At 44.6% G+C, this 16,097-nt stretch overlaps 1 protein-coding gene across 1 annotated transcript in view; it reads right to left on the bottom strand.

Annotated features, from left to right (window-relative positions):
* Plpp3 (phospholipid phosphatase 3) overlaps positions 1-16,097 on the bottom strand; it is an 81,590-nt gene that overhangs the window by 27,956 nt on the left and 37,537 nt on the right. Inside the window, exon 2 of the mRNA XM_008832979.3 lies at positions 13,075-13,232. Coding sequence (XP_008831201.1) covers positions 13,075-13,232 — 158 coding nt within the window. The remainder of the gene's footprint in view (positions 1-13,074; positions 13,233-16,097) is intronic.

Raw genomic sequence — 16,097 nt, 5'->3', positions numbered from 1 at the left:
TTAGGTGTTTGTGAATTCCAAGTCAGCCTGTGTTGTCTACTTAAGTTCTGAAGGCCAGAGAGGAGGTCTGGTTCTCATACTCTTTCTTCAACACTCTGTCTGTTTCCCTCTGAAAATGCAGGTTTCCCACTAACATGAGCCAGCTATGGCTCTATAAGGTCAACGTAGATAATGTCTCTGTGTCATTGGACCCGGTTCCCTGTGGTGATGCACAGCCACGTAGACTGTTCCCCTTGTCTTAACTCCACAGCACAGCTGTGGCCACTTCCTGGTTACAACCCCAGCCCAGGGGCAGTGACGGTCAGCTCATCACTTACCACAAAAGTCCTTTTCACACTTCCTCTCAGGGAGGACCATGAACCACACTTGCCCTTTCAGTGAGCAGAGAGAGAACTCACAACCACAAGGGAAGCAATAGATTGGCACATCCGGGTCACCCTTGTAGAGGTTCCGTTACTCCTTTATAGTGGGGAAGGCATCAAGGCATGGGTCTGATCCAGGTCCTCAAAGGCCCCAAAGTCTGGGGAAGGGCAGTGTGTAGGATGGACATGGCGGCAGGGCCCATGGATAAGGAGTAGGAATGATGCCGGTACAACAGCCTGTGGTGAAAATGAGCTGCACTTGTAAGTGCCACACTGCTTTCCCAGATCATGCTGAGTGTGATTCTATAGGACAGGAATGACCATTCCCTGAGAGAGCAAACCAATATGTAACCCCCCTGGGTGTTCAGAGTGTCACTAAAGCAACACATGAGTGACAAGAAGCAGGAGAGGAGTCCTCGGAGACGCAAAACTGGAGATGTCCCCTAATCTTTACCAAAGTCCCTCTGAGAACTTGCTGCAGAGATTAAAATATAGAATCACGGCAAGTCAGGGAACTGAGTTCCAAATGAACTCTCAGCCAAAGATTGGACCCAGGTATACTGACTCTCCACACAATATTCCTCTTACCATTCCTGACCGAATTCCCTTTCTGAACTTTATACCTTCACCCTATGTAATCTTAAGGGCTGACAAGTTCCAGATGTTTATTGCCACAGTCTTGCTCCCTGATACCATCTTACTCTTTCTTTTATAAATCATACTCAGGTGTGTTTACACACAAAGGATGAACATAGAATGATGCATCAAGTGGCTGGGGTTGGAGTCCTCACTCATTGAGTGAATCTGGAACAAGTCAGGTTCTCCACCTGCAGAATCACGGCACGCACTCCACGATTCATTACTTCATAATTGCAACGACATTTCTTCTCAGCTCTTCTGTGCTGTGGCCTTTACCACCCGCTTCCTAGCCAAGCAAACGTGGCAGGCAAGAAGAGAGGGAAGTTCCTCGTGAATAACTCCCACTGACAGGGAACAGAACTGGGGCTCCGAGCACAAGCCCTGTCTTAGGATTGCTCCTGAGTGCCCAGGCCCAGGCCAGTGCCTCAGAGGAAGAAACTGAGGAGTATGCATCCGTCGACACAATTTCTGAAAGAACACATGGCTTTCTACAGCACATTAGCATCTCTTACACGACCTTTCTGATGAACTTCAGGCAAGAGTCATCTCCGCTTCAGTTACTTTTAGGGAGAAAGGGTTTATTACAACTTAAGGATTCTCTCCAGCCCTAACCTCTCATCTTTCTAAAACTTCCATTATCGGTGCAACCATCTCAGAGAGGGAAACGATGAGATCTATGAGACAGGGAAAGAGGAGGGTATTCTATGACACCTCAAATTCCTGACCACGTTAGTTAGCAGGTTCCTACGGTTCCTACGTACAGCGGTTTCATTTGGTCTGCAGCCTCTGTGCGGAAGGTCAAGGATGTGAAGGCCATGAGCTGGGAAACGGCAAAGTTCAGCAGAGTCCATTGTCTCTCGTTTGCAGGCTTCACTGAGATCAGTTTGTTAGTTCTTATTGTCACTGAATCCATTTTCTACAGTGAAGGAGCAGTTGTGTGCTTACAGATAGCCTGGCTGAAGCCACTGAGCAGACACATGGCTCCAGGACCACAGGGCTTCTGGAACAGCCCTGACAGATTTCAGAGTTAATGAGCAGCAAATTATGTATTTTCTCTATCCCCTAATACTGAAGGGTCAGGGAGTTGACAACACAGCCATAAATCATCATTATGAACCAGAGGGCTCGGTTTCTTGTAATCCTAACCCTTAAAGGCCATTTAATGAAGGCCGGGCTGTGAGAGGCAGCTGAATGCCACTCCTCTCCCACCCTTCTATTGCGTTCCTTACCTAACTCTGGACTCCTAAATTTACTGCATTCGGATTTTATTCATTATTCACAATGTTTTCATACCTGGGTCAGAAAATGAGCTCTTCCTTCCCCCCACCCACTCCAAGGCTCGGTCCCCACCCCCGGGGCCCTATTTCTGCCTCAGTCAGCAAGGTTCTGATGTGTAAATTTCACTGTGAAGAAAAATGCCTTCCATGTTGCTCTCTCTCTGAAGCAGGGAGCAGCAGATTGGGGTAATGGCCGGCTGCCAGGCCAGAGAATTCTCCCCTACCTGCCTTTTAAGGTGCTTGGCCCAGAGTCTGGAAACTCATAAAGAGGAAAGCATGGCAATTAAACTACAAGGGGACAGAAAGGGACAGGTCCCTGCCAGCAATCTAGTGGCTGCAGTGGTCGGGAAGTTGTCTCCAACAGTAAGGGAGAACCTCTTCCTGCCTTTTGTGGTGAAAAAGAGCTCAGCTCTCCACATCTTTATAAATATTTAACTGTTCTGGAGAGGAAATGGAGAGGAACATTAGGACAGACTTTGTGGAAAGGACAGAGCATGGAGTGCAGAGAGAGGCACCAATGTAGGGCCAGAAAAATCTCAGTCTGATCCCCGTCTATTACTTGTTAGCCAGATGACTTCACCTGTCTGGGCTTAGGTGTCCCCTTCTAGAAAATCACATTAATAATATCCACCTGGTGAGACTTCTGGGGAACTCAATAGGTGATGTCAAATGCCTGGCACCTAGGTACCATCTAAAAGATTATTTTATTTTCGGGTTTTTCACTTTTTCTTCTACTAGAAAAGTGGGCGGGGGTGGGGTGGGGGTGGGAATCAAAGTACCACATGAGAATATCTCTTCCAAGAGTTCCTTGGAAAAGAGCATTCCAAAACAAAATGAAGACTTGGGAAGCATTACCTGACAGGGTAGAGACAGAATATATGTATATGGATGGTGCTGGTTTTGACCTGCTTCACTGAGGAAGTCTTTCCAGGGAACAAACTAGAAGAAAAGGGACCAAATGCAGAGAAGACCACCTTGCCTAGCGGCTTTGTGTTATTATTTTTTTTTTTAAGTATTTTATTTCTTATTTTTATGTGTATGTGTGTATTGCCTGCATGTAGGTAAGTGCACCCGTGTTGCGCAATGCCCGCAGAGGACAGAAGAAGCTGTCGGAGCCCTTAGAACTGGGGTTACGGACAGTTGTTAGCTGCCATGTGGGTGCTGGGATTCGAACCCGGGTCTTCTGCAAGAACAATCAGTGTTCTTAACCACTGAGTCAGTTCTCCAGCCCAGCTTTGTGTTATTTTTAACATTCTGCTCAATTTATAAATTACCCCCAAGAAAAGTAATTAAAAAATATTTTAATTATTTTTATTTTATGCGTATGCATGTATTGCCTGCGTGTATGTAAGTGCACCCATGTCGTGCAATGCCTGAGGAGGACAGAAGAGGCTGTCGGATCCCCTGGAACTGGAGTCACAGACAGTCGTTAGGTGCCACGTGGGTGCTGGGATTAAAACCCAGGCCTTCTGCAAGAACAGTCAGTGTTCTTAACCGCTGAGCCATCTCTCCAGCCCCGAAAGGTAATATTTTGCACATCATGTTATAACAATTCCTCTTTTAGAGACTGAGAACTCTTTCTCCCACTGAGTTTGAAGGGCAAACTTCCCTATATTCTGTTCTGCTTTAATAATATTTGCACAGCACTTTACAGCTTACAAAGCACTTTTCCATCACCGCGTTGTCTGCTTCTCACAATACCCTACGGATTACTATATGATTACTGACACTTTATATGCGAAGCCAGAGAGGCCAGTCAGTCAGCATGAATAAAAAAAAGAGGTCCAACAGCTTGACAGCCCCATCACTGGATGCTTGGCCTCCTCCCTCTCATTTCTGTATTCTTCCTGATGGTTCCAAGCTAGCTGTCTCTTTGAAGTCTCAGTAGGTAGTAGCTTTCACGTCTCCAGAGACAGAGAGACTCCCAGGCAAGGCTAATCTTGTAGAGTGGTGTGTGTGTGTGTGTGTGTGTGTGTGTGTGTGTGTGTATTTAAGTCCTTGCTAGCCACAGTGGCAAGTTGGATTTTTTTTCCCCACATCTCATGTATGTGGGTTAACAATTTTTTCTTATGCTCAGAAGAGATTCATTCAGTAAACATTTGATGATGGGGAATCGTTTTTCTTAGTTTATTTCTCAGTCCCAAAGGAAAGGAAAAATCTACTATGTATGGGTTCTGCTTCAAGGGTGGAGACTGAAGTTTGAATAGCTGTATTTTCTCTGAGGCCGAAGGCAAGAAAGTCTGAAAGCTCCTGCAAGAAGCTGCCGTCTCCTTAGTTAAGTAAGCAATTTGAAAACTCCCACCTGAGCATCTTCAGCATTTTGGCAGGAGTTCAGTGGCACGTTGTCTAAGAAAGGTGGCAAGGACATACATCTTTCCAAGGCCACCAGCAGAGAACCTGAGCTCTGTAGAGACTGGACTCCAGTCTCTAGGACATGGACAGAAAGAGGTCAGAGAGAAGCCTCAGAAACCCTTTATGGCTGGAGTCAGCAGTGGCCGCCTCATTCCTCCAGACCTCCTGAAGAACAAGCTTTGTTTTCTTTTTTTTAAATTTTGGAAAGGGTCTCCCTGTAATCCCAGCTAGGCTGGAATTCCCTATTTAGACCAGGTTGGCCTCAGTCTCACAGAGATTACCCTGCCTGGGCTTCCTGAGTGCTGGGATTAACGGTGTGCATCACCACGCCCAGCTACAGTTTGAAATATGTTTTCTCACATAGCAGAAACTCACTCCTTGAAGACCAGCTCTGCCAGTCTGGTCAAGAGTCTCTGGCAGTTCTTTCTATAGTACTGTGTGCTGCCAACACCACACACCCCTTTTTGATGTTGAATTTGCCACCATTTCTAACTTATTCTTATCTTCTTCTAGTATGTCCACAGCTGGCTTCTACTCAATAAATTTGGGTCTTCAGTACAGTTGTGTCCCCAGCTCTTTGCTGTGACCTCAGCTGCTCAGAGAGTGTAGGGTGTCACCCCTCTGAAGATGACCTCCTAAAGGGCAAAGAGCCCCATCAATCCTGTTCCAGTCTTCTAATTCACTCAACTCGGCACAAAACTGATGTCATTAGCAAATCAAACTAACCAAGTTTAAGACTACAGTCCCTCCAACTCCCACCCCCAATCTACTTTTCTCACAGTATTTCTGTTCCACATGTCCCGCAATGTAACTGAAAAAGACCTGGAATCTTCTATTCTTGTCTCTTCCTTATCCTACCGCCATCAACTTCTGTTCATCCTCCTGTTAAAAGTTCCCTCACAACAACTTCTTTCTCCTGGTCCCCTTGTATTGCCACCATGATGGTTCAGGTCCCATCCTAACCTTGGTTAGAAAACTGACCAAGTTAACTTAAAACAATAGTCTTTGTCAACCTCTAGCAATTAATCGGAATGAAAATACCTAGGTAATCTTGCCTCAGTCTTCTTTGTCTACCTGAACTTTGAAAGCTCCCTTGAAACAGGGTCTGTTTAGCAGTTCCTGCAAGTACACTATTGTTGCAAAATTGTTTTGCATCTTCCTTTGTTACAGAAACCCCCTATTCCCGTGAATGTCAAGAAGATGAAAACCACCTCCCTCAGCTCCAAAGGAGAGTTCAAGTGCCTGCCTGAGTCCTGGCACAGAGTTTGGGCTTTCCTGCTTACGCATCTGGAATAACTGAGCTCTCTAAGCCTGTCTCCTTACCCACAAACATGAAGGTGATGCTGGTATCAAGAGCTTAAGAGTTCTTTTATAATTAAAGAGAAATGCTCACTAATGATGATGAATCTTAGCATGTGAAAATATGCCGAAATCCTTTTCCTCTGATCTCCCACAGGTCTTCACACCTCACACTGTCTACAGCATTTGATGACAGGGAGTCACGAGGGAAGAATAATTTTCTCAGTTTATTTCTCAGTCCCAAGGAAAAGGAATTTTTTAGGGGGGCGGGCAGGGTCTCTCTATGTTGCTTTGGCTAGCCTGGAACTCTTTATGAATACCAGGCTGGTTAAACTCAGAGATCTGCCTGCCTCTGCCTCCCTAGTATTAAAAGCATGTGCACCCACACTCAGCTGGGAAAAAAATTGACATGCTTTACCCTGAAAGTCCTTTCTTCTCAGAATCACCATCCTGACTCTCTTCTCAAACTCTTTCCCCTCCTTGTGTGTTTAAGAGCATAGCTAGCCTTGGACTTGGCTTCCATCGGTTTAGACCATAAGTTCCAAGGGCAAAATCATGTCTCCTATGCATCAGCTCATTAGTCACAATTCCCATCACAATATCTGTATGGTATGGGCAAAGGCCCCATACCAAGCATCTGCCTGCACACATAGTAGGCCATCACCTACCTTCTCTCTTTTTCTGTACAGGGGATGGAACCTAGGACCTTCTGCTTAGGTTGTCCCTTCTGTAGAATCGTTTCGCACAAACCACTCCTACATCTGTCCATCATCAGTGGTCATTTGCCTGGTGACCTGGATGTTTTGCCTTCATACACGTAGCTCTCTAAGACTGAGAACTAAAAGCTTTCACAGCTAACTAAACAAAGATAAAGAACACACTGAACAGCACCAAACCTGCCGTAGACTTAAAAAACAGAGCTCGTTAAATACTTGAGCTTTCAAGCAGATCAGATGGGAGTCTGCATCCCTGCTTCCCCTTTCGTTTAAAGACTAGTCATTTCAGTGTCCTCTCTCATCTGTAAGACGGGTAAATAATACCTACCTCAGACAGCTCTTGAAGAGGACTTTATGGTAAGGCAAATTAATTTCTGGTTCATCAGAAAGCTCATAAAACTGATCTGACTCTCCACCCAATCCCCACCACTCGTGACTTGCACAGAATCTATCTCTCAGTCTCATGAGCTTAAAAGTGCAGACTGCTGTCATATTCATATTAGATACAGTCTTCAAATCATCATGAACCCCAAGGGCTATATATATAACTAGGGAGAAACTGCTGCCAGTCCCATTTCTTCCCAGCAGCAGAGTGACTGAGGAGCGAGAACACACAAAACACTAGACAGCGCGGGGTCCTTGCCGTGTTTGCTAAATCACAAATAGATGCCCCTCCCACGAGTCCCCAGGGGTAAGAGGGTCTCAGAAGAGCTCTGAAGCCATCTGATCAGGGGACAACATAGCTGAAGGATTAATGTGGCCTCTCTCTGTTGGTGGTCTTGGTAATTGCACAGATGGAGTAGATTGTAAACTGGGGGACTAGGTCTCCCACTAACGCACTGCTGGGCCAGCACAGCTTCAGTTTTTTCAGTTGAAAACTCGACTAACCTTTAATGAGGAGCAATGTCAGGGAACCTTGTTTTCTTGGCAGAACTCTTGCAGATAAAGGGAGATGGGGGGAGGGGAGAACTAATGAAGTCCAGATGTGGGCCAGCTGAAGTCTGATCCTGAATAAACAAGTCCTGGAGGTATTAAGCTCTTCTTCTTGTCTCTCCAGCAAGAAATTAACATGTGGCACAGAGTGTGCTAACCATGTGCCGCATGGAGCATGCTTAAGGTTTTAGAGAAGTAAATAGGATCCTTTTCTCTCTTCCATAGATCTTCTGATATCTCTAGCCCAGTGCTTTTGATTTTCTGCCCATGATTTAAGGCCTTGATGATTTTCATAAAATACATATAAAGAACCATAGTCTATGTCCTGCACTAACACTATCAGATCAAGTCAGATCAATCCCCACCCTGTGCAGCTAATAGGACAGGTATGAAACAGACTTTCAAGAGAAGGGTAGCACAGTAACTGCAAGCCAGAGGCAGGCCCAGAGTTCTCTAGGGGGAGGAGGCAGCCAGGGAATGTTTCCTGGAGATGCCCGCTTGGTGTTTTTTTCAGTACCCACCACGTGCCAGAGAAGACCTGGCCTCAGTCTTCTAGGAACCTGTCACCCACCAGGAGAGATAAAACCTAGACAGGAGTCCCATTTCAAGGCAATGTGTATCAAAGCTACTACTGGCTTGCTTGATGAAACAATGTAGAGCTCATCACTATGTCCTCTGGGCCTGCTACACCAGAGGTGCTTGATAAATGGGTGAAGAAGGGAGGCAGACTGCAGAGGACAGCGGTGGCATTGTGACTTTAAAAGCCTTGACTATAGGATTAGGACTGTTGGTCTGGCCTTGGCCCCTATGTGAAGGTCACTGATTACCCTTGAGCCCTAGCTGTCTCACCTCTTAACAATCAATACCCCAGGATGACAACACCCAGGGTGAATACGACCATGCACAGAAAAGGCCACTCTGCAGACTGCAACGGTACAGAAGCAGCAAGCATGGATTTCACTGATCACAGACAGAGTACCACTTAATTTGAAGGAAAAGAAGCACCTGGAGGTAGGGAGTATCAGCCCGCTTTTACAGAAAAGGAAAGTGTAGCCCAAAGGGCTCAATGGCCTGTCCAAGTTATCACAGATAAAAAGAAGAAAGCATAGAAGTTGGGATGTGAACCCGGGTGGTATGGTGCCCAAGTCTGAGTCTCTTTAGTTAGGAATACTCTTGCCCAGCTGGGTTTGGTAGGGGAAGGTAGCAAGTTTATGGCCACTTGGGGAGGAGACTGACCTACAGTTCACTCATGTATCAATTCCTAGATATAGAGAGAGTCTATGTGAAACCCATTCAAGGTCTGACCATGGCAAGCACTGAGTCCATGTTCATTCAAGCAAAACGGTGAGCGCTTTTGCCATATTAAGACCTTTGCTCATAATACTCTTTGTAGAGCAACACCAGGCACCACTGAAGGCAGGTTAGGTAGGAGATGGGATTTTATTGCTTGCTCCTAATCTCGCTGCTGCTAGAATCATTAAGCCTTTGCAAAGCAAGGATGGGAACCTTTGCTGTATGGATATGGAAGGAATTGCTACTATGCTTTAATTCCAGAACCTGAGCTACATCTGAAAAAGAGGTCAAAATGACACATTTTTTTCCATAAGTTCTGCCATAGAAAGGTGTCTGCTTTCTCCATAACTTCTGACAGTTTACCTCTCTAAGCCACCTCTGGCCTCCACATGGCCATTCCAGTCCTTTGTTGTGGGAACTTGCCAAACAGGATGAAGGGTATCCGAGTTAGTTCAAGACTCCTCTTGCTGTTTGAACCAAACCTGACATTCAGCAGAAGGCTCAGGGCAGCAAGTAGCACACTGATTAGATTTCCAGCTCCACAACCTGCTCCCCTGCATGACTGTCCCTCGTGCCCTCTGGTCAGAAGCCAGTTCTAGGTAAAGGCAGCTAGGCTCATGGGGCGGTCAGGCTGTGTGAGTGGGAAATGTGTTCTGCCGCTGCTGCTGGTGGTTGTATCGCTTTACCAGAACTGAGCGTACCAGAATGAGTTATTCATCTGTCTCTGAGATCTTCGCTTTACTTTTTCTCCATGAACGTTCCCGGCATTATGGCCCTTAGTAGGCTAGTGGCCCTCAATAAGAGCCCACATGTCACAGATGCATGCCTCCAGTTGAAATGCTGCAGCAGCTGGAGCAGGAGTAGAGTTGGTTAGGCAGGAGGTGGCAGGGGCATGAGTGTCAAAAGGCCTTGGGTCTAACCAGCTAGCTACATGGAAAGAGTGGGAGACCCATGGCCAAATGTGGTTGGTTCCTTTCCAAACTCCATCGTTATCAGGCATTTTGACTTGGCTAAGTTGTGTTATTACTTTTTGATTCTGTGTCCTCGTTTAGTAAAGATGGCTGACATTTACTGACTAGACTCTTATGTGCCAGGCACTGAGTTACTTTACATATATGAGCTCATCTCATCTCAAAACTTTAGCAAGTATGTCTACTTACATACTTTCTCCGTTTAACAGATGAATCTATGGAGGCTCATCAAGGTCAACTGACTTCCAATATGTTCCACAGTAGAGGAACTCAGACGTGAACCAGAGCATGGACCTTTTTCTTCATACCCAATAAAGAACATACAGATATCTAGCTCTAGGGTTTTTTTTTCAGCACAAACTGCATTAACACAGTCTCCATGGTACACAGCAGTTCTCCACCAGGATTATATGTATTCTTTTTGCTTGCTTTTAAAAATCATTTCATTATTACTGGTGGGGTGGGCAGGTGTGACAATGTGCCTTTGAAGGTCAGGTCAGAAGAAAACTTTCTAGAGTTGGTTCTCCACCATCACATGAGTACATGGCAACTCAGGTTACCAGCCTTGCACAGCAAGTGCTTTTACCTGCTGAGCCTTCTTGCCAGAAAATGTTGTGTATTCTTGCCTGATATTTCTAGACTGTAGATCGACTGACTCTAAACCTATTTTGCTGACAACTGTGCTTACCCTATAACCAGGGCCCAGTGTACAGGAGTTCTTCAAGGAAACCAAGGCACTCAGGGAACATTTTAAGGAAAACATCAAGATGACACTAGGAAGGGGAAGCACAATGCAGCAGGATGTTTTCCAGGGATGCTGGCATCTTTGGAGGAAGCAAGCAGTGAAGGCAGAACTGCTGACCAGGACCTCCACTTGGGTGAGGAAGGACAGGAAGAGGTGCACCTGCCTCCAGAGGAGCTGCTTTAACATTTCTTTTGCTGACTGTGGAGCCGGGGAGAAACCCAGGACCGCTGCTAGCTATGATCCTCTGCACTGTTGGCCTGGCACACTGTACAGTGTTTGGAGGCATTTGACTCTAGCAGCAACCCTCTTGAGAAACTGACAACACCATTCTCATTTTATGGAGGAGGAAACTGCTTCCATTCATATTAGGAAAGATGTTCAATTCATCTTTTTACTATTTGTGTCTAGGAGTACCCCCTCATCATGCTGGGAATAAGACCCAGTAGATAGTCCAAACAGCACGTGACATACCCATCCTGGAGCTGTTCTTATCTCCTGATTCCTAGATTATAACTTACTCCATTAAAGCGTTCAATTAACTGATCTTCTGGCTGTCGAGAACACCTGTTCAAACCTTAGCACAAGATACTGTGCAATTATCTGCCTTCTACAACAAATGCCCTTTTCAGGCAAAGTCATTCTTCCTAAAGAACTCATTCCCACAACCATCAATTTGGGGCAAATAGTAAATTAGACCTTTCATTTTTAAGTTTTTGAACACAGACATCCTTAGTCTACCTTTAAGAAATGACTACAGTTGCCAAATGTACTGTTTTTCTTTTAAAGATTGGAAAGAATTCTACTAGTTCCCCTAATTCAAATTCAAACTGCGGATCGTGTGCCTGTTTTATGATGTTGTTAAAACACAAAGAAGGGTCTCAAGGTTTACAACCAACCCCCAAAGTAGGCAAGCCAGAAGAAAAATTTCATGCATTGAGGTTCATGTACTATCAGCAGCTTACATGGGATCCAGAGCAGGCCAGATAAGCTAATAGCCTATCCCTTTGAGCAGCTCATCTGGAGAGGTTAGCCATCCAGAACACAAGTACACAAGAATGAAAGAGGGCTTTGAAGTAAGCCAGGCACAGACGTGAACCCAGGCTTTACTAGCAGTAGAGGCTAAGCATGTTCTGTGCCTAATCGCTCTGGGCTGTAGATTTTCCATCCATACAATGGGGACAATGATACTTATTTCACATTTAGGGCTCTTAGAGTTAACTACCTTTCCTCCTTGGCTAAGCTCCACAGAAGTGAGATTCAAGGAATTTATGATCTTCATGGATGTATCATCTAACCCTTCACCCACATGGCAGGAATTCAAGGGCAGAGTACAAAATTAAAAAATGCTGGCAAGGAGCAGTAAGACAGCTGTGAAAATGTAAGCCCCACAAATGATGCTGCAGTTCTGATTAACCCTCCCCCTCTCCTGCCTCAAATGGACACACTAAAAGAAAGTAGGACCTGCGTAGTTCACACCCAAATTCCCATGAGCTACCATTGCTCAAAAGAATTCTGAATCTTATCAAAGTTCATGGCACATTTTTGCAATGTCTTTCATGAGGACTGCACCCTTTAAGGCAATCCCAGCACACGTAAGTCTGGACTTTATACTTAAACATGAGTAACCTGCTCAGCAGTTAAGAGTTTGCAAAGTATCTTCATACTCATGACCTTTTATACCTTATTGTAACACTATAAAGCATGCTTGGTTTTGAAGATGCACAGTTTGTTAGTAGAGGACCAGAGCTAGGAATATTGCTATAGATTCCTGCTTCAATTTATCTTGCCATCATAGACACTGGCCAGGAAAAAAACAGTGGGCTAGAGAATTTTAGTGGCACGATCACTATTACTCATCAAAGGAGTGGAGAGAACACAGAAAACATCTGGGTTAGTTGACAAGGCCAGTGCTCAACTTTGTAGTACAGTGGCTAAGAGCTGAGACCCTGGAGTAAGAGACAGGCTCAAATATCAACTCTACAATTTATTAACTAAGGGAGCTTGAGCACATTAATTTTACTCTGTGGTCCTTAGTTTCTTAATTAAAAAAAATTTTTTTTGAGACAGGTCTCATGACCTAGCTGGCCTTGAACTCACTATATAGATCAGGACAGCTTTGAACTCACAGAGATCTGCCTGTCTGTGCCTCCCGAGTGCTGGGACTAAAGGCATGTGCCACCATGCCCAGCTGGGTTCTTAACTTTTAGAAAAGAAAAATAATATTTAAACTTCATTTAATTGTTGTGAGGATAATGTATATAAAGTACTTTAAGAAGGGGCTTAGTAAATGTTGGCTTTTAAAAATAGTAACTGCAGAGGGAAACAACAGTATTAAGTGAAGCTCTCCTTGGTAGAAGTCTCCTTTGGTTTTCTTGGCTTCTACTCAGAAACCCTCTGTTGGCTAGTCACACATATCTGTTGACTCAGATATCCCATGGATTAATACAGAAGGAATTCAGATCAGCATGGCAGAGGCCGGACACCTACCGCCAAGATGGCGATGACGATCCCCACTGCACAGAGCACGGCATCATTTATTGTCTCGCTGACTTTCAGGGGGTACTTGATGCTCTCATCATTGCAGTAAAACCCTCGGCGGTAAGGCTTAATGGTGCTTGTCTCGATGATGAGGAAGGGCAGGGCCGCTGGAAACACACAAAAAGAGGGGACAAAAGAAAGGGGAACACATAAGTGTCACGAAACCAAAGGGGAACACCCAGAGCAAAGATCACCCCCCAATGTTGACCGAAATACTAATTTCTGCGTTCGTGACACTCTGCAGCCCATATGGACAGTCCCCATCTCTCCCCTTTCATGGCCCCATGAGAAAAGTGGTATTTTCCTCTTTCCTTATCCAAAAGTTCAGAGAGAAATAGTGAAAGGGTTAGGGCATGGGTCTTCCACCGTTCTACCATACCCTGCTAAAAAATTAAAGTCCAATTTGTAAACATATAGCCCAAAGCATTCCAGGGTGTCAGCTCCTGGGTCCTAACCATTTCCCTACTAAGACGCTCATCCATACATTGTGCAGGCCCTGAAGTCACAGAACTTGGACTTGCAAGGTGGATCCACCACTTCCTAGTAGTGTGGTTTTTGTTCTTATCCACCTCAGTTTCTCCACAGTAAATGAGTTGTGATGAGTAGGTTTTTCAGTGTAGGGAGTCTCTGGCACAGTGTCTCGCTGCTCACTCGACGTCGTGTTCAAGCCTTTTCCTTCACTATTCAGAGTCATCGGCAAGACCTCACAAAGTTGAGCTCCGCCCAGCCGCCTGCCATCCTGGATAGGAGCCCAAGGGCATGGGGAGCACTAGGTGACTCTTGCAGCTGGTTATCAGTGGCCAGCTCAGATGCCATTCTCTTAAAGGTCATGGTTAATGGGTTTTATCACCTTCCCAGAAGTCCCTCAAAGCCCTGAAGCAAAAAGCAAATGTCTACCACAAGTCTTGTTCTACAGTTACTTCCTAATATAATAGGGTTCCTCACCTCCTAGAAATATCTAGCAGTTAACTTTCTGAAAGACTGACCATGAGCATATTATTGCCTTGCTAGGTCATCACCAATGGCTCACCAGTGCATGGGGAATATAAGGCCTCTTATCCTCACCTGGGAGTGTCCATCCAGGACCTCAACTTCTCTAGTTTCTTGCTGGTCTTCCTCTTACCACCAAGGAAACAGGCCCAGGGTCTTGGCTCATGGTATGTTCCTAAGACCAACAATATGTCAAGTACTTTGTGTTTTTGCACTCAACATTCCAGCTACCTAAACAGGTCATTTTAGAGCATCTTTTGCTTGATATTTAGGGGCTTAAAATCTACCTCTCTAAGTGCCTAATCCCTAATTTAACTTTGCAAATTGGCTTTATCCAATGTGAAATTTATTAACGGAAAAAAAAAAAAAAAAACAAACCCAAGATAAGCAGTTGCTTAAAAGGTAAAATTCCGTTGTCATGGTTTTCAGAAAAAAATTAGATTCATGTCACATTGCTCAAAGCCTCAGACTGCCTCGGAAAAAAAAAGTACCATGGGCTCCACAATTTTTCAATTACTTTGGTCCAGACCAGCAGCAATAAAAACGCTCACTTTCTAAAAAGTATATTTATGTATCAGCGCAAACGCACATGGATTTATTTGGTTTTATTCTTAGGATTTATTTGAATTCTATGGCTATTTATTTTGTGACCCCTAACTGCTTCCTGCTAGAACAACAATTTACTTTATCAAATTCATACTGGTGCTTTGAAAAGAAAGAACAGCAGAGCAGCGACACACCACAGTATTGTGCCTGACCTTCTCAAAGTAAACACAGAGGGGCCCTGAAAGGCAATAACCATTAACTTCTGAAACTCTCTCTGGCCTGGAGTAGAAGAGCTGGGGGAGGTGGAGGATAACTGTTCTGGCCTAGCTGTGACAGAGGTCCACTAGGCTTCTTAGGGTTGGGGGCCTGGAAGAGATACTATATGGGCCAAAACCATCTTCATTCCACAGCTTAAAGATTTTGAAACGTGACCAAGTTGGCTATGAAAAGTGGCTGAGAAGCCAGCAATATGATATTAATGGTCTGTTTTTCAGAGTTCCACACATCATGATAGAAATGCTCAGCTCTCAGTCCTAGCTGAGTTGAAGCCTCTGAGGTGCCTGGGAGTCAGTGTTGCTAATAAACTCAGGACAGGAATAGACTCGGGTGCCTTACATTTGTGGTTCAATCTTAGGCCTCCAGCTTCTATATTTAATAGTGTTCTCATGATAGGCCTGTAAAACATATGTTTCTAAGGACAGTAAAACATGCATAAAAGAGCTTTGGAGTGAGACAGAACTTGGCTAATGATTTCAATTTTGCTCTACTATTAAAGCAAGTTATTTCACATCTTCAAAATTCCCTTTGTCATCAATGAGAAGAATGAAATCTAATTTCAGTTTTATTGGGATGATTGAATAAATTGATGTGTCCCCTAATTCATTCAATAAATATTTATTGGCTGTGTTTATTCAGTATAGAAATATAAAGATGATCCAGTCCTTGCCCTCAGGGAACTTCCAATTCAGCCAGGGAAGAAACACGCAGCTAATCAGTCTAGGATGCTTTCGTTGACAGAAACTCAAAGCAATACACTGGGTGGTTTTGTTGTTGTTGTTTTTTTTAAAGGGAAGAAGAAAGAAGGCCCACAGAGATGGCTAGGAAAGAAAAACTGTCTGGTTAGTTCCTTTGCCCTCCGCTTAGCCGGGAGCAGCACAAATCCTTCTTTTGCTTTCTTTGCCTATGGCTGGGGAGGGTTTCCGGTTCTGATTATGTGGATGATGAGTACAAACAGACCAGAAGTTGATCTGAATAGATTCTGTTTATTTTCTTGAAAGGCATGGAGCTAGCATTTAGAAAACCCAGTAGCCTTTTCTATCTCTCCTACAAACTTGTATTATTGGGGGTGATGCCAGTCAAATCTTGACTTTGTTCCAGAAAGAGAGTAACCTCAGAATCGCCTCAGTTGATGGAAACTGAATAAACATTCCCAAGAG

The sequence above is a fragment of the Nannospalax galili genome, unplaced genomic scaffold (assembly GCF_000622305.1).
Source record: "Nannospalax galili isolate Female #2095 unplaced genomic scaffold, S.galili_v1.0 scaffold356, whole genome shotgun sequence".
Taxonomy (NCBI): domain Eukaryota; kingdom Metazoa; phylum Chordata; class Mammalia; order Rodentia; family Spalacidae; genus Nannospalax; species Nannospalax galili.
Note: the sequence above shows the minus strand (reverse complement) of the source record. Positions and strands in the feature narration are given on the sequence as shown.